At 45.2% G+C, this 19,120-nt stretch overlaps 1 protein-coding gene across 2 annotated transcripts in view; it reads right to left on the bottom strand.

Annotated features, from left to right (window-relative positions):
- TNFRSF8 (TNF receptor superfamily member 8) overlaps window positions 1-19,120 on the bottom strand; it is a 199,830-nt gene that overhangs the window by 114,157 nt on the left and 66,553 nt on the right. For both annotated transcript variants that reach the window (XM_085615434.1, XM_085615436.1), the window contains exon 3: window positions 12,642-12,770. In XM_085615434.1, coding sequence (XP_085471560.1) covers window positions 12,642-12,770 — 129 coding nt within the window. The remainder of the gene's footprint in view (window positions 1-12,641; window positions 12,771-19,120) is intronic.

Raw genomic sequence — 19,120 nt, 5'->3', positions numbered from 1 at the left:
TCTTTGGGTCTGATTCACAAAGGTAAACTTATACTTTTTTGTAAGTTTACATTTGCTTTGGAATTCACAAAAGCTTTTAATAGTAGGTTTACGAGTGCAGAGACTCCGCAGTCGGGGTAGAGAACAACGCATATAGAAAGATAGTTATGCAGCATCTTTTCATGTGCGGGGTTCTCTGCCACTACTGCGGAGCCCCAGCGCTCGTAAAGTTACTATTAAAATTCAGTTTCGTGCATTCCAAAACAAACGTAAACTTACAAAAAAGTGTCCTTTGTGAATCAGGCCCTTTGAGTATACATTAAAGAGCCCCAAGGCAGCTATAAGCCTTCCTTCCATGAGCCCATGCATTCAGATTCTTAGGTGCTCCAATCCAAAATGCAAAGGGCCTCATTTATGATGTTTTGCCGTAGGGCAGTGCAGCAGGCCTTCCTACTGCGCTGCCCTACGGCAAAAGAAAAGGGCAGGAATGCGCCGTATTTATTAGATACAGCTCATTCCTGTCCTTTCCCCCTGCGCCGGCGCACAATGGGCTGCCGTGCGCCAATGCAGGCACCATTGCACCATGGTGCAAGGGTGCCTGCGTTGCGGGATTATTATTTTTGTACAGGAAGGGAAACCTTTCTGTACAAAAATAATCACAGGAGGCTTTTTCCTCTTTCTATGTGTGCTGCAGATTGCAACACACTTAGAAAAGGGAAAAACGAGGAGAAATAAAGATATTTCTCCTCGTTGTGCCTCCCTTACGCCTCCCATGGGGAGGCTAAGCTTTTGGTGCTGCCTCATATTTACGATTTCTCGTACATCTGGAGCAGTGTCAAAAGGCCATGGATGTTGCTGGGAACGCCCCCAGCAATACCCATTGCACGCCCCTTTAACGTAGAACACTGCGTTAAAGGGACTGATATTTATCAGGCAGAATTAGGCCAAAAAAGTGGCTTAGTGCTGCCTGATAATTTTTATCACGCAGGCTTTTGCGCCACAGAACGTCACAAAACGTGACGTTCCTGGGGCGCAAGGAGTCTCATAAATGAGGCCCAAACTATTGAGTTTGGGACTTTCTAAAGGTCCTTAAGTGCTGAGAAAGAGTTACCCAAAGGTCTTCACTGTGACTTTCTTCATTTTCAGATACTCTGCAGTAGCATCAGTCCCACTCAAAGACGCTTTCCCTAGGGAGCCTTTTCTTCACCAGTCAGCTTCTGCATAGCGCATGTCAGATATCAAATTATTAACCAAGTTACTACATCCGTACCAATGCCTTAGAGTCTCGCTAGTTTCTTGCACCTGTTTGGAAGTAGTTGAGGAATATGGGAGATATCAACCTTCACGGTGAAGCTTCCTGAAGTGCTCCCTTGCTAGGGGTCGACTCCATTTCTCGATCATGAACTTGATTTCCTGCCTGGCTCTCTCCATTTCCTTTCCTTCTCTCCATCAACTCCCTCTTTCTCCTTTTATGTGAGCTGACACTCTTGCTTGTTCACTGATAAAGCTCGTCTTTGCTGGACTTGCCATAGTATGTCCCTTTTCAAGCCCACTGATGTCCAACCTCCGCCATTTGGGTTTTCGCTAGGCTCACCATGTGTGTGCCATCTCAAGGGTCAAAAGGGAGCTGGGGATGCTGGTAGAAGGTGCTTTCAAGGGAGCAGAACTGCCCTAAAGGAGTTGGTTCTCTGAGGGGGTGAGTCGAGCACACTGCTCACTTGCCGCCTTTCCGATAGCTCCCTTCAAACTCAAACTGGATCCAAGTTTTAATAGTCAGTCTGCCCTGCGCATTAAGCTTAAAAGGCAGCACTGTGGGGCATATTTACTAGGACGGCGATAAATAAACACAAAGATGCAAAGCGAGGCGTGAACAAAACGGGAGGTGATGCGATATAATTATCACCGCTTTTCGCCCGAAAACGGACGCTAAAGCCGCGATAATTATATCTTCAGCCCTCGATGATATGCCCCTGTGTATTTTACAATGTCTGACATCATTGCTTTCAGAACGTTGCTATCTACTTCCACAATAGCAAAGGGATAGGAAAAGCGAAAGAGAAAGAAACAGAGAGAGAAAGAAAGTGCCACAAATATACATCAGTGCCAACCCCTAATCGCACCCAGACAAGCTTTGCACTCATCCTGCCACTCCAAATATAAAGAAAGAACCAAACATCAATCAATTTCATAATCAACACACTAGTAATGGTTTTGTGCATGCTTCATTGTAATAGGAGCCTTTCCAAGCTAAAGGTCCGCCGTAAATTGTGCATTTTTTGTGCCATTCCAAGAGTCCACTTGTATTCCTGCTCTATGTCTAACTCAGTCTGGCAGGCTGTTTATCAATGGTCTTCTCGTGATGGTTTTATATCCTGGTTTGTATTCTCCTTTACTCTCTGCCATAACCCGCTGATTGCATACTAATTTGTATAATAATATGCATTATTGAGTTTAGAATAAAGGGTCTATCCAGCTTTCAGGAAAAGACAGTTCTGCATCACTAACAAGCACAAGCAATAGGCATTGTAGAATCTTGCTTTGTTTGATGATGTCTACTTGGGTTTTGTGATGTATTGTGATATCAATCAACTAATGCCCCTATAAACCTGATTCTTAAGTGGTGTATGGTCTTCAAAGCAATATTTAGACTGCTTTAAATATCTGTCCCCTTGCTGTTGTTAACAAAAGATGCAGAATCACTAAATCTGTAAGACCTATATGTTTGTATAACATATTTTAATGAATTTTCCAACATAAAACAGTGTGTTACAGTGTTTAGTCCTTTCCTCGCCAATAACCCCCCGACTCCATAGTCACATATTTTATTTACCCTATACACTTATCATCAAGGCGTCTAGTATAACTGATAGACATACAAAAACAAAAGAAACTTTACAAAGAACCTGCCTTGCCCCTTCTCCCCTCCACGCACAACACCCAAGCATTGTCAGATTAAGTCCAAGTTTCCTTTAGGGGTACAATCCTCGCCTCCATTTATTTCTCCTCTTTTTTCATATATTATACTAAAACTGAGTCGGCTCTCATCCCTAGTGGCTGGGCATACCCTGGGATCGACGTGGACACTGGTATGGAAATGAGATACTTCAGGAGAGAGGACTAAGCCTGGGCGAAGCACTATGCTACGCTCGCGTAGTTTGCGAAGTTCACGCTACTTCGCACTACGTGAACTGCACGTAGCACAGTGCGAACACGCGTAGCGTAGTGTTGCGTAGTGCTGCGGTCATTTTTTGCTTGCTCGCGGTCCTCAACGTCAAGTTGGCGACCACGAGCAAGCAAAATGACATCCCGGCGAGACTTTTTCCTTGTTCGGGATCAGCAACATCAAGTTGGCGATCGCGAGCATGGAAAATAAACCTCCCGGCGAGATTCCCAACGCGAGGAGGTCAGGTTTCTCATTGCGAGGGGTCGCGTATGCTCGCGACCGCTCGCGATGAGAAACTACCAGTTCGCGTTGAGAAAGCTGCCGCTCGAGTAAAAATCTACTCGAGCAGCAGAAAACTACAGCTCGCACTGTGCAAGATGCCATTTTCAATGATTGCACAGTGCCGGTTGCTTGTCCGCACTGTGCAATCATTGAAAACAACATCTTGCACAGTGCGAACATGTTACTACGCAGTTCGCGAAGTGCTACGCGTAGCTCGCGTAGTGCGAACTTCACTTTGCGTAGCTTCGCGAAGTGCTACTTCGCGAACTACGCCCACCCTTAGAGAGGACCAGATTTTCTCAAATTATTGATTATTTATTTATTGTACTCCCTTAGATTATATGCCAGTTTCTCCAGTGCCATAGTATGCCACAGATTGCGCACCCACTGGTCCAGAGGTGGCGCCTCTTTTTTCTTCCAATACAGTTTCATTAGTCTCTTGGCTGCTCCCAGGCGGTGGCCTACTAACACTTTGCCTTTGTTCCCACCCTCTCCTGCCCTCTATCCTCAAGTACGGCAGACAAAATCAAGGTGGGTTCTTGCTGTATTTTAATCCTCAGAATAGAGTCTATATAGTTAAGGATTTCCTGCCAAAACCAATTTGTCTGTGGGCAAGTTCACCAAATGTGAAGGTAAGTGCCTCAATCTATTCCGCATCTCCAGCACCAATCAGTCGTATTAGGGAATGTATTTTTTGAGTTTAAAAGGTATCAAGTACCATGTCATTAGTAAAGTTTTTGCGGAGATCCTGCCAGTGTGCAGACCAATTTTGTCTCCAAATGTCTGGAGTAACTCGTTTTCACAGGCTATTTGATATGGCCATTTTGGTCTGTCGTCTCGTTGGTGAGGAGTCTGCAAAGTGTCCCTAATAAACCTTTGGTCGTGGTTTAGTTTCCCAGCAACTTCTTGAATTATGTGAGTGGTCTAATTGCCTCTCTCATCCCTTGGTGCATATCCCAAAGCCATATTTGGCTGTACAATAGTCTTTCAAGTTCGATTATTTTAAAATCTCTACTGTATGCATTAAAGGACTTGATTGTGCCCGTGGTGAACATGTCCCCTAGTAGAAGGCACCCCCTCTTGTCTCCAGGTTTTAAAGCTCCCTGTGTCTAGCCCCAGGGTAAAGCCCAAGTTCACATGAATTGGTGTATATGGTGCAACTGTGGTAGCTTCAACGGCGCTGAGACAGTATCCCATAGGTCAAAGGTTGTTCTGGTGAACCACGAGGGAACCAACCTTGATGCCACCAAGCTGCACAGCCACTGCCTGAATCCAAATCAATTCATGTCATTTAATTTCCTTTTTCCACTTTTTCACCATTAATTTTCATCCTTCTTTTCTTAGGTTCAATTCATTTTATTCAATCCAAGTTAAGCGTCGATATTCAGAAAGAGGCTCAAAAGCGCAGAATCGGTTCCATGTCATGATTTATTTTTACAAACCAAATGCATTTTGGGAATGATTTCCCTTCGTCAGGGGCATCTAAAAATACAAGCAAATGCATACTTTTAACCATTTCTATCAAACACTGCAAATCACCACTTTAAACAGCACATACAAATGAAATAACAATAGACCTGTGGGTAGAGCGCCGAGAGTTACTGTAATATATATGCAACCGCTTCCATATGACAAACTACCTCCCATCCCTTCTCTATCCACCTTATTCTCCTGTGTTCAACATAATGCGACTGCGCTATAATTTTCAATAAGTCCTCCTCTTGTTAATAGAGAAAATAATACTACCTATTTACAAAAGCAAAACTTATATTAGAGGAGGACTTATTGAAAATTATATGTTGAACACAGGAGAATAAGGTGGTTTGTAAAAATAAATCATGACATGGAACCGATTCTGCGCTCTTGAGCCTCTTTCTGAATATCGACGCATAACTTGGATTGAATAAAATGAATTGAACCTAGGAAAAGAAGGATGAAAATGAATGGTGAAAAAGTGGAAAAAGGAAATTAAATGACATGAATTTCATTCATTGGATTCAGGCAGTGGCTGTGCAGCTTGGTGGCACCAAGGTTGGTTCCCTCGTGGTTTAGTGATGTTGCAGCGCAACGAGATGAAGGGCGGAGCAAGCTTTGCACGCTGTTAAACGTTTGAATGAGTAACTTAAGTTTAAAAATGGATTACCAGGAGTGCATCTCATTTCTATTTAGCTCTTACATGAAAGGCTGTTCTGGTGGCACCTGAGAGGTATAGTGGTTTGGTCCTGTGGTGTTTGATTAACCAAGGGACATCACAGACATCCCTGCCCGCCACCGGCTTACTCATGAAAAGCCAACGTTTTTCAGTTTCTCGCACCGACCATTCAACTATTATCATCAGGTGTGCTGCCTGACAGTATCTGAGAATGCTTGGAAGCGCTAGCCCACCTTTCTCTGGAGGAGCCATCAATTATTTTTTTGATAATCCTAGCTTTGCCTCCCCAAATGAATTTGACAATATGGTCCTGTAATGGCAGCAGTTCCTGTTTTGGTATGGCTGTCGGAAGAGTTTGAAACAAGTAGATCACCCTCGGAAGTATATTCATTTTTATTACATTTATTCTCCCTATTCACAAGATAAATTACCCCTTCTATTTATTCAGATCAACAATGATTTGTGCCTTCAATCTGGGCCAGTTGGCTCTGGTCCATTTGTCCACCGATTTGATTATGTAAATTCCCAAGTATTTTAAGGTACTGTTTAGCCCTTTTTATTGGAAAATTATCTTTCAGATGCTGCTCTCGATCTTTCTAAAGTGAAATGTTCAGGATCTCAGCTTTGTCCACATTATTTTAAAGTGGCAACGAAGTGGGAAACCCAATATACCCTTGGAGGCTTGGGCAGAACAATAGGTAACAGGTAAATGTGCCTTCAAGGGATTTTGTTCAACACACTCAGTTAGACAATTCCAAATAATTGTTTATTGGTCAAGCCTCTACTGGTGACTGACTATTAAATAATTCAAACATTGATACATTACTTCAAAGATGATGAATCTATTACAAACAATTAAACATTATTTTAAAGCAGGAAACAGTTTCAAAGGCCCTCAAGCATTGCATGGCTGCCGGCGGGGATATCACAGTATCCGTCAGCATCAATATGACATCATCCGCAAATAAGTTGATTTTATGATCCCCCCTCCCAAAGTTACTTCCCCTGGGGTCCGGGTGGGAACGTATTTGCATTGCGAAGGGCTCGATTGCTAACACAAACAAGAGCGGTGATAGTGGGCACTCCTGGAACGTACCTTTGTGAAGTGTGAATTTATTTGTGAGGACAACATTTACCCAAAAGTGGGCCTCTGGCTGAACATAGCTCTCTAGTACTGGAAGAACATTATTAAAGCGATCGGTCAATATTTTGGTAAATATTTTGAAATAATTATTCAATAGGGCAATAAGCCAATATAATGATCAGTTCTCCTTGGAGTTTCCCATTTTAGGGATCACCACCACATCAGCTTCCCTCATAGAGGGGATCCCTGTCCACGTTTCCTGAAAAGAGTTGTATGATACTGTTAGAGGGTGCACTAATAATGTTGCAAGTTCAATGTAAAAGGCTCCGGTGAGGCCATCTGAGCCTGGTGCCTTATGGGGTTTCAGTGATTTAATCACGTTCAGGGCTTCCTGCGTGGATATAGGCTCCTTGACCAGGTTTTTCCAGTCTGCGGAGAAAGCAGGGAGTGGCAGGTCTTTAAGGTAGGAAGCTATAGCATCAGAGTCCTCATTGTTTGAGGGATAGCGAGTTTTATAAAGGTACACAAAACACCATGTTTTCTCTACTTTTCTTTGACTTCTCTACCATCAGATTCCTGCAACCCTGGCATATATTCTCTCATTTTGTGAGATCTAAGTCTGCTGGCTAGTATTTTGTGTGCATTTAAAGTTTGTCAAAGAGATGGCTATGCCCCTGAAAGTTGCTTTAAACATTTCCCAGTGGGTTTAATATGAGATGTCTCCCGGTTTGTTTTCCATAATTTAGTTGCATAGGCTTTAAGCTAATTCTTCCCTGGGTGCAATGTCTCAGAGTATATCAGGAGGAACCTTCAAACTCTGTGTCTCTTGCCTGCCCTAAGGTTTGACAGTATGAAGTCCACTTGACTATGATCGAAGATAGTGTCCCCTCAGATTTGAGTATTACTCTTTGCATTAAATCCCAGGATGTAAATAATGTATATATATCAGGTGTATGATTTCTGAACTTGCAAGTAAAACATGCAGTCTTTATTATTTAGGTTAGTATGTCGCGAGAAATCTATCAGGGCTAGATCAGCAAAGCATATCTTAAATTTGTTGAAGGCCGCTCTCACTGCTTGTGTGTTGTGGTGGCGACCTATCTCACTCAAGGTCTAAGATCAAATTGAAATCCCCCGAATTATTTTTCTTCCTGCTGCAGGGCCCATTAGCAACAACAGAATCTGGGAGAAGAATGCCTCTTGTTGTGAATTAGTGCGAATATATTGATAAGCATGTGGGGCAATTAGTCTATGAGAACTTATAGTAGAAATCTCCTACTATCTTTGTCACGTTTGGTACGTTGTACCTGAATGGGAAGGTCCCTCCTAAATAATATTGCTACTCCTGCTGTCTTGGTTGTTCCTAATGCCCAGTATTGTGAAGGATAGTTTTTGTGTTTCACGTGAAAGAGATGTAAGAATATGATTTCGGCCTGTTGGTGATTGAGGTAGAGCCAGAACATACATCTTTTACGTGACGAGTTAAGTCCCCTAACATTTAAAGCGATGACCATAATGATGGTGTCTTGGACATAATGGACCCAGGGATCCTCCACCCCTGCATTTCCCAGCCTGAATGTGTTGTTTTGTGTGGTTCCTCAAATAGTAACAGTAAAATGAATAACAAAACATTTGTGTCTCATTGTCGTAGGTATCCCAGCTTCCTGTGATAATCCAATCTTCTCGACTAAGGTCTACCCAACCAAAGTCGGTCTGCATAGTATTGGTGTTTTGTGCAGTGACGGTCATGTTAGCATTCCCCACACTGTCCTTCTTCTCCCCCCGAGCCCCTGTTTTTATCTTACCCCTGCCCATTGATTTTTCCTTGTGCTGTGAGCCCACTCTTCTGAATGGGGCCAGTAGTCGGCTAGTGGTCTTTTAATCAGTTCCCCTTGTGGGGTAGGCCTATTTGTCTATTCAATCTCACCGTGGGTGTGGGTTTTCCCAGTGCTCTCAGTTCCTTGTGCGGTGGTCGCCCTTCTTGATCGCTCTCACCGTTGTCATCTTATAAGCCTATTAGTCCTCTCTTCCTCTGGGGTTCGAATTGTGTTTTTGGTGCATTTCTACGTAAACTGGAGGCCGTCAGGTGTCAGCCAGTGGTAGCAATTTTTTCCCCCTTAATTCAGCTGTCACCACTATGAATTTTCTCTGTCTCTTAAGGGTATCGGCAGAAAGATCCTGGAAAAGAGAGACCTCACTGTCCCATTAATGAAGTTTCTTAGATTTGCGGGTCATTACCGCGATGCGCTCTTTATGAAGAAACTAGAGAGTTTCATTACAATGTCTCTTGATCTGTCTTTTGTCTCCTGTGCCCTGCACCCCTCTCTGTTTGCTCTATATATGTCTATGTGCTGGTCGGTATCTGCTTGGAGGACACTCTGAACAGTTTCGTAACACATGTTGTCATGTATTCTCCGTCTGTTTCTTCCTTTAGGTTACGGATCCATATATTATCTCATCTAGAACAGTCCTCTAGATCTTTGTATTTATTCATCGATCAGGAGGCGTGATTCTAGGTGGCATACAGTGGTTATGACCACGTGGTCTGTTTCATTTGCTGCTGCAATGAATTCCTCAGTCCTGCCCATGCATTGTCCCATCACTTATAGGCCATTCTTGATGTCTGCAACATCTTTGCCTAGCTCCTCCCGCAGCTTTTGGAGGGTGGTTTGGAAGGTTTTCTACATATTTTGTTGCATCTCCATGAGGCATATCTTAAGATCTTCCTACATTAGAGCAATGCTTTTCACTGTCATGGTGGCCGGTGGGTCTAGTGTGATCTGAGCAGCGCCCCTCGCTTTCTTAAAGAAACCTGTGATCGGCTTAGCGCAGTGATTTCTTCCCTTAGGGCATTTGCTATTGATGTGAGGTCTAGGTTGTGTGCCCTCCACCGAGCAGCAGGCTCTCAATTACAGGAGTTGCCTTCCCTGCAGTGGTTCTACATTATGTATCCTGCACTGTTATACAGTTCATGTGGGAAGAGGCTATGCATCCATCCAGAGGCCTCATGGTTTTTACTGTGCCTCTCTCTTGCACTGTGACCTCCAGTAGTTCCATTGAATTATTCCCCTATGATGGCTGGAACTGGCACTGCTATGCGAGTCCCAGAGGTCATATGCTGAAAAGCGAAGTTCTCCTCTTTTTCCCCTCCGTTATGCCCAACATACTTCTCATGCAAAACAGCTTCCTTGAATGCCATGGGGAATATACACTTGAGGTAGGCCTGTCCCCCAGTCTCTGACCGCACTCTTCATAGTCCCAGCTCTCAATCTCCGCTCATCAAGGACATCTCACTTTTCTGTGCCCATAAACTCCTACAGTTCTCAGTTCCTCCGCCGCAGCCCTGCCAAGTACCAGGCATCAGGTATTAGTATAACGCATTTCAGTGTGGAGGTCCACATTACTGCACTGAAATGCATATTCACGCATTATAGCGCCTCTCAGCTACTCAAAGCGGAGTGTACAGTGACCAACACTGACAGCCGCAGTAGCAGCGCGATGCACGCTCCTCCCGGCTGGCTTGGGTGCTGGCTTATCTGCTGCTACTAGTGTGCTACAATGTTACTAACACACATGCCACGCAGCATAGCGATGTCAGGAGGACCCAATGGCTGACTACTATGGACACAGTGTGAGTCTGAGTTTATCAGACTCACTTTAATAGGCTGGAGTCTGTCAGGTCCCTCCTACTGCCTGCAGGAGTGCAAGCCAAGGCCCATTTGATGGTAATTGCTAGCGGCTGTGCTATGGCTGACACTCAGGCTTACAACCGCAACATCACCCCCACAGCTAAAACAAATGGCAATGTGCCAGGTCCAACCTCTTGTGGCTCCGGCACCTTCTGTTGTTTTTCCAGGCCCAGCTGAGCTCGCAGCTGCAGGTCATTGGTGCAAATGGCAGAGATGCAGCATCATGCTGCGCATTGTGAGAGGCTGTGCTGTGATGGTGCCCACCCTTCGGAGTGGCGCCATGCGGATTGTGCGACCATTTTGTACACTAAGCTCACAGGTGGTCCATCGGAGCAGACATCGACCCCTGAACCCGTAGCCACTGCTGAGGCATGGACGACTGGGCCAACAACACCTTCCGTAGCACTCGCACCAGAGTTAGTCTGTGGGTTTCTGACAGGAAAACCTTCCCCATCTTTGTGTTGAAGACCCCATCCCCCCCAATGAACAGCAGTTCCTAAGTGGGGCACAGATGGCACTTCTCCAAGTTCAGAATCCACGCGATTTGTTGAAGGAGACGGCAAACCTCCTGGCTATGTGCATGAGCCTTAAGGAAAGAAGAGGAAGATTTAATTCATTATCCAATTAAGGAAACACCTGGATTCAGCAGTGAGTCTTGCACGGACTAGTCCCGCAGAAAAAAGCAACAGGATGTGATTACGGGGGTCATGGGTTATATGACATAGGATGTCGGAGTGGCCGGGAGGGTAGGGATGGGCTAAACGAGTTTTGCTTGGAAGTTCTGGGGGGAAGAGCTGTACTCATGAGGTATTGTCTGTGACAGGGAGGTCTGACGAGGAGGTATTGATGTCTGGCAATTTCCAGCTCCGTGCAGCTCCAATCAGAGAGGGAGAAGTTTGTCCTTCTTGGTTTAGTAGTGGCTAGTTACTTTTATATTATAGTGGTACGAGGACCTAGCCTGCGACTGTAAGCACATGAATATGCACATTGTTTTTAAACTGTATTACACACAGTATAAGTTAGCCTGCCGCAAAACATGCAGACATTTAGAGTTCATAATAAAGCAAGTGTAACCTTTCATTTCAGGGGTTTTGCTCCAGTTGCAAGATATTATTAGAACTCTTCGTGTGTAAGTTCTGATGTTTATCTATTTCCATGCGCTCATTACGTGGTGTTACTCATGGGAAAGTGTAACTCTAAGTGTACCACATTTGGCATTTAAATGTCATTCATAAGTCCACTAATACCATGCACATGTCACACATAAGCAATCTGAAAACTTTTCAGCTATGCTGCCTGCCCTGCCGTCATGCAATCTGTCTCTGGTTAGTTTCCTTCAATTTCTGGTGCTTCGGAGCAGTTTTAAGATCTTCTTAGAGTTTCTTGTTGATCAAATGGGTGTAATTTCTGATATTTATATGTTTCCCTCGTCTTCATTGCTTGATTTTGCTCGTGAGAAAGTGTCACTCATAGTCATTGAAATGTCACTCATAATTACACTGAAATTATGAAAATGTCACACATAGCAAACTGAAACCTTGGCTGCTTTGTTTGAAGGGCCCGGGGTGAGGGGGGGTCAGTGAGGAGCTAATACTGGTGCAACTGACTCCACCGCCATCTTACTCAGAACTCATAAGACGTATTTATGACATCGAATTTTCTCAAACATAAGACCACCGGTTATAAGACCAACAATACCCACAAGTATCTCTGGGCCACTAAAGAAAAAAGGTTTGGATGGTGGGGCCACTGGCTACTATAAATAGTAGCTGCAGTGATGAAGCCTTTTGAGTCCACCTATTTTGGGGATTGGTTTGGTCATGTTGGTCACCTGCAGAAAACCTGCCAGCATGTAAAACAAATTAAAATTCTAAATGTAATACAAATTGACTAATGTACTTAATTCATTATTGTGATTTTGTTTGATTTTGAGAAAGTTTTGTAAGACTCTGAAGACCTACTAACAATTTTAAATGATATCTGCTATGATCACTCTTTTATTGTAATCAACTGATTGATACAATAAAGTATATTTACTTACTTACTTCTAATAATAATAGAAAAGATAATACATGCATATTAAAAAAGAAATCCCTGAAGTGTATAGTGACACGCTCTTATGTTTTAGTCAACACCGGTATAGAAATGGAATAAATAAGTAACAATTCCGTCTTCTTCCAACACTTTTTCAGAGTGTCCAATTTAAAAACACTGAAAACCTGTATTAAAGTTACATAAAGAATCATGACATTAAACTGGACAACCAGACTGAATTCCATGCTCCCCCAGTACCTGCGCTACAGGTGACACAGGCCCTGCAGTGTGGCTTCCTGTCGCTCCAGTCCACATAGTGGCCAGGGTCACACTGACGCTTGCAGTCCAGATTACCGTCTTGAGGACATGCGTTTCGTTGAACCTCACCTGTGAATGGGAGGAAGCACAACAAGAAAATGTGAGTGAGAAGATAGCTGTGCCCAAAAACGCAAGTATAGTCCACAAACCTAAAAACTATTTGATGCTGAGTATTTAGAGAAAGTCCAGGTCCATCGGCTTCTAATTGTGTAGTTGTAGAGACTGTCATCCGCATTATCATTGTTCATTTATATAGCTGTACAAACCCACAGACCTGTGAGCGCTGAAGAGAGATGGAGAAGACGACCAATAAAAATGGGTAGGTGTTCACTGATTTCCTAAATGATAATAGCGTATACACACTACGAATAAAATCTGGAAGGATATGAAAGCAAATTCCACAGGAGAGCAAAGAAGGCCAAACAAAAATTGTACCTCCTGACCTTGTTCTCGGGACCTGGGGAACTACCTACAAATGTCCCCACTCACTGGATCACAAGGGTCTAGAATGGTAGGACAACTTGAGGACAGGCTTAAGGTATGCAGTATTCTTCTGGAAATAGCTTTAGGACCAAAGATGAATGCCCTAAACCTCATCATGGCCTTCAATGAATACATATCGCTCTTTTGGAAATGTTAGCTACTACTATCGTAGTAGGGTTTTGCAGAAACTATGACACTGTATTTTTTTAGGCTTGCAACATTCGTCTTTTTTTCAATAGTGATGTAGATTTTGCCTCCTCCCCAACCCCCCCACCACCACCTTTGGTGGAGAGGCTGTGTGGTTTTCTGCCAGCAGCGATTTATTCAAAACAACAACATGAAAGAGGGATTGAAAGATAAAACCACTGATTTGGTATGATTGTCCATCTTCATAACAGAATTCAAGATGATTTGTAAGGTCTTGAATTCCGTTTGGGTGGAAGTTAATAAGATATCTCTGCATTTCGATAGTTTGTGCACATTTTTTCCAATCTGTGGAGAGTAAAACGACAGGCTTTGTTTTACATGCATTTCACTCTAACTCCTTGTCATTCAGCCAATGAATGGGAGGTTACAAGCATGGGCTCTCTCTGATAAGGTTGGAAGGACAGTTGGCCATATTCATTTTTTGAAGAATTAAGAGAACTTGAGAAGAGAGGATTTAATGAAATTCAAAGCTATTTTCATTGGTACAGCCAGGTCGCTGAGGTCCCAAGGATCTAAAGCAAGTTGCAATGCTGCCCTGCTGAGCTACTGGATTTACATAAAACCCAGTCTGATATTTTTCCTGAATCTTGATAATTTTTCCATAGAAATAGGATTGTATCTCAATATCATCCTAGTGACTACTTCCAGTTTACAGACAGTTGGCAATGATTATCCAGTGGTATCAAAGTTTAGAAGATAACTTCAGATGAGTTTTCAGCTACCTATATATATTCTCCAGTATTACAAGTTCCATTAGAATGAAGAATCTCAGCTTTTTAGCATTTTCAAGTTTTTTGTAACTCAAGTTTATTATTCTCTGTCGTCGTTTTGTACCAGTTGGGAAAGCCTTTCATATGAGTTACCTTCAGATCCTTTAACCCAAACGTGTACCACCTAGTCCAGGTTCTCATTCCGCACAGCGTAACTAGGGCACCGGTTTTAGATATTCTTAGAAAGGTAACTGCATTCCTCTAGTATCTCCACGGGGACACTATCATGAGGTGGAACAGAGAGCTCTTTTGAGTTTAGATGAGTCACTGCATATTTTTTAATAAAATATCTTTTACATTGTGATCAAAAGGGGTGGTATTTGTGATATTGTTAAATGTTTTACGCTAGTGCATGACTCAGGTTATTTTCCAAATAGTACAGTTTTATTTTTAAGCACTCACTTCTTCTTCCATATGAATTTATTTATTTTTTAATTATTGTGTTTTGGAAATATTCACAATATACCCTTATTTCATTGCTGAAAAAATAATAACAAGCATGCAAATAAACAACTGTTTACCACTGAATTTTGGTTCTTAAGCATCACCTGGTGATGTTAAAATTCCTTTTGTATTTAAATGTTATTTGTACAGCTGAGAAGATATTGCAGTATCTCTTGAACTTTGAAAGAATTGTATAATCGCCAGAGTGCAATCACTCACAACACAATCTTTGTACCTTTTCACGCAACATAACGTGGGCACAACATACATTGGGGTATATTCTCAAGAATGTGCGATAATCATCGCCAAAATAGGTTAACCCAATGTTTCATATCGCCGTCTATCACGTGAAAATAACTCTGTGTTAACGTCCTATTCACAACACAGCGGTAACATGCAATAGATTCCCGATAACGCGTCAAATGTCCTCGATAACATCACCGGGACGTCGATAGAAATCAAAACCCGAACGCGAAAAAAGTGGCAATGGGCCCAACCACGATGACAAAATCAGCGATAAGCTGTGCCAGTCCTGCAATTCACACAAGTCAGGCTGGTAAAATCACCATAAAAGCAGAAAAAAACTACAAACAAAACAACTGCGGAGCACAATGGAGGTAGCCGGAGCAGGAACAGAGGACGACCAGAACCCCACAAGCCCCCCGGAGGACCAGGCCGGGACCTCGGGGTCAGGGAAGGGCAAGGACAAGAAGAGGAAGACGCGAGTCAGTCCACAGGAAAACAGGATCCTGATAACGGAGGTGATAAGATACCATCAACAACTGTTTGTCACCTCCAATGTGTCATTGGTGACAAAAAATGGAATATGGCAGTCCATTGTGGACAAGGTGAATGCAATCGAAGTGCCGAGGAGAACAATGGAAGAGGTCAAGAGGCGCTGGAATGATGTGAAGCGCAAAACCAAGCAGAAACTCGTCAGCAATGCAGACTGGAGGTGGGAGTCCAGCGCCACAGGAGGAGCTGGACGAGATGGAGGAAATGGTGTCCACAGTCATCAGTGTGGAGACAGTGGCAGGAGTTGGGGGATCGACCACTGCTCGACAGGAGCCGACACAACAGCAAGAGGGTGAGTAACGGCCAGGGACTGGGGGGACGGGGAGAGATGGGCACAATGGCACACATGCACAATTAAGCATAGCACAGTGCACACCCACAATGACTGTGGAGCATGTCCCTGATCCCCTTGGCACACTGCAGCACACCTAGAAACTGCAAGTAGGCCCCCGTCGACTATGTGCCCAGAGGGGGCCCTCCCCACACATCACTAATCTCACAACAAACCCATGCACATGTGTGAACCCAGCAAAGCTGTGGGTCCGTGACCCACACTGACAATGCAAGTGACACTGCATGACGATTAGCATGGCTGCAGTCCAATTATCATGACATGGTGCACGCCACAACACTGAGGTGGCTGAGTGTGGAGCACATCCATAAAGGAGAAGGTCACACTCTGACACATCCACGTGCACAAACAACCCCTGACGTCAACGAGACATCTGCGGACAAACCATGCCCAAGAGTCCCAACACCCACCAAGAGCCCAATTTACCCAAGTCTGCAACATCTCAGCACTGTATAAGCACAGAATTGAAAGGCACACCGCCTAAAAGGGATAAGGGCTAGCAAAATCAGAGCTGCAGGTGCGACTCTCCCACAATGCAACACACCCACATAAGAAGCAGAGCACATCCACATTGACAAGAATGTGGTACAAACTGCAACACGTTCACAACAGAGCAGAGGACACAACTGCCTCCGTTTGTGTGTAGAAACTGGCCAATCACATTTGGAATAGCAGGGAAATGTGAGATAATGATGTACAAGTACAAACACACTGTGATGTTGTCGAAATGTCCACTGTCCTGCATCAAATAGACAGCTCCTTCCAAACAGTCACAATGTACATCGTCATGCAGTCTGTATGTAACCTTGTACAATGCGTCAGCATACATGTGAACAGAATGTTAAACTGTATCTCCCCTTCAAATTGCAGAGAGAGAATCATCACCTCCTGCAGAGCAGACCCAACAACTCTTCACTGATAACGAAGAGGACCTCCCCACCTACGACACCAACGCCCTCCAACAGCTCATGGACACCCTCAGCATCCCACCCCCAGGAGCAGGGCAGCCCAGCTGCATCGAGGAGACCTCACTCCCTGCACAGGCCACACAGCAGGAAGCACCAACAACCCAGCTGTCTCCCAGGACCCACACGAACAACACATGGCCTTCCAACGACTTGTGTTAGGGTGCCAGGAGAAGATGGCTGATCAGGTGCGGGTGGGGTTCGACCTCATGGCAGCCAAACTAGATACCATACGGTCCCTAACGGACACCCACAGTCCGCTCCATGCTCTCCAACAATCCATGGATGACATCGCTGGAGTCCTGACTCTGAGACAAGGACAAGTGTCTAGTCAGAGTGGCTCCAGCTGTGTCATCCGGGAGTTGGGACACATCCGGAGGACCATGGAGAACATGGAGCGGGTGCAGGTGGAAAGAATGGCTGCCACAGCTGCACACCAGCGTGATGTGGCTGGGATCTACCATGCCCTGCAGATCCTCGTCATGGCATTGCTACCACAAGGCCTGGTGCAGATAAATGCTGCTGTTGCTTCGACATCCACATCTCCGCCCCATGATGTGTCAGTGCCACACAGTGCTGGAGACATGTGAAGCACATGAAACATCAGAGAATGAAGATGCTGATGATTCTGCCTTACTGGTAAGAAGGAAGCAGTAGCATTCATCTCCTCCATATGGCCTGTTTCTGCTTGGTTCTGCCCTCTGCATCATCACCTTCCACTGTCCCCCGATGCATTCTGCGACACTCACCTTGGACCTCGACATGGACTGCCATATTCTGTTTGGTCACCAATGACACAGCTATCAGACTATGAACTGAACTCTTCCTCTTCCGATGTACTTGTCATTCCCTGAAGAACTCTGGCTGGCCCTCCACGGGCCGACAATGTAAAGTGGGGTTTACATGGCCCTGTACTGCTCCAGCTGCAACACTCCACTGAATGTGCATTAAACATTCAAATTCACTCAGATGTGTCATGTCTATGATTATTCAAGTGTGAAAGTATGGATGAATGTAGGGTCAGTGATTCCCCCTTACGTCCATGTTGCTCGTGTTGTGGAACTTGAATCACAGGGTGCAACATTACCGATTGCGGTCCGGGTGGCTCCGACACAACAGAGACACACGCATTAGTTACTTCCTTGTCCAGCCCAGAACGGGACCATGCCCAGAACCCCGGGGTCATTGTTCACACCCTTACGCTGGACTGGCATACGCCAGGCCAGCCCACTCCGCTTACGCTTACAGGGGGGACGACAACGCTACATGTCCCAGGTCTTCCCTGTAGTGATCTGCTGATCACAGGTCTAGTTGTCAACATGCCACAGCCACTCCCTGAGGGCTGGTTCACACCCATCCAGCACAGGGGTCACAGAACATGTGACCCTGCCAATAAAACGGGCCGGGCGCAGGTGCTCGAGGCCATTTCCACTATCTATTGGAGTGTGTCCGTGTGTTCATTATTTATGCATGAGGTAGCCGCGGCCCGTGGAGGGAGTTCCGTGGGGCAGAGAGGCGGGTCAGGGGAGGGGCAGGGTGGGGGGTACTAAAAACTGGAATATGGATAATTGGAGGTAAGTAAACAATTAAATAAATAAAATGAATTTCGTAGCGCGCGCTGCATTGCATTTTGCGATGCAGTGCGCGCTATGAAATTCGTTTTATTTATTTAATTGTTTACTTACCTCCAATTATCCATATTCCGGTTTTTAGTACCCCCCACCCTGCCCCTCCCCCGCCCCGCCTCTCCGCCCCACGGAACTCCCTCCACGGGCCGCGGCTGGCATGAGGGCCTAGGGCCCTACCACATCACATTACCCACTGCCGGAGGTGACATGATGACGTCCGCACCACGAGACTCAATCATAAAGGTCCCATGACTTGGGGTGCACAGAGTTGGTGGCAGCCGAGGCACTTTGGCTGGCACGGGCCTACCGCCACGAGACGATGACTTGCGGTGCACAGAATTGGTGGCAGCCGAGGCACTTTGGCTGGCACGGGCCTCCCGCCACGTGGTGATGACTTGCGGTGCACTGAGTTAGTGGCACCAGAGGTGAGTAGGTGTGCAGCCTGCGATGATGCGTAGACCTCGATACGCCGTCCTGCCAATCAAGATTTGATTTGAATTGTGAGCCCAGCTGGACCGCAGTGTACATCGAAGGCAGCAGGCTGCACAGACATGACTTTGTGGCGCAGTGCAGCAGAGTGCGCTGAGGGCCTGTGGCGCGGAATCCAGCAATCGGCTGAGGAGGTTGCACTGGCACATGGTGGGCCCTCTTGGAGACACGCCAGTGGCGGCAGGTGAGCATTGAGGCCTGGGTGCGCAGGGACGGGCAGTCATCGCTGGGTGGCGGACAGGTCTGGGGACCAGGGCTGGGGTGCAGCAGGTGCACAGGATTGCGT

The sequence above is a fragment of the Triturus cristatus genome, chromosome 1_2, assembly GCF_964204655.1.
Source record: "Triturus cristatus chromosome 1_2, aTriCri1.1, whole genome shotgun sequence".
Lineage (NCBI taxonomy): Eukaryota > Metazoa > Chordata > Amphibia > Caudata > Salamandridae > Triturus > Triturus cristatus.
This window is presented reverse-complemented; position numbering and strand designations above follow the sequence as displayed.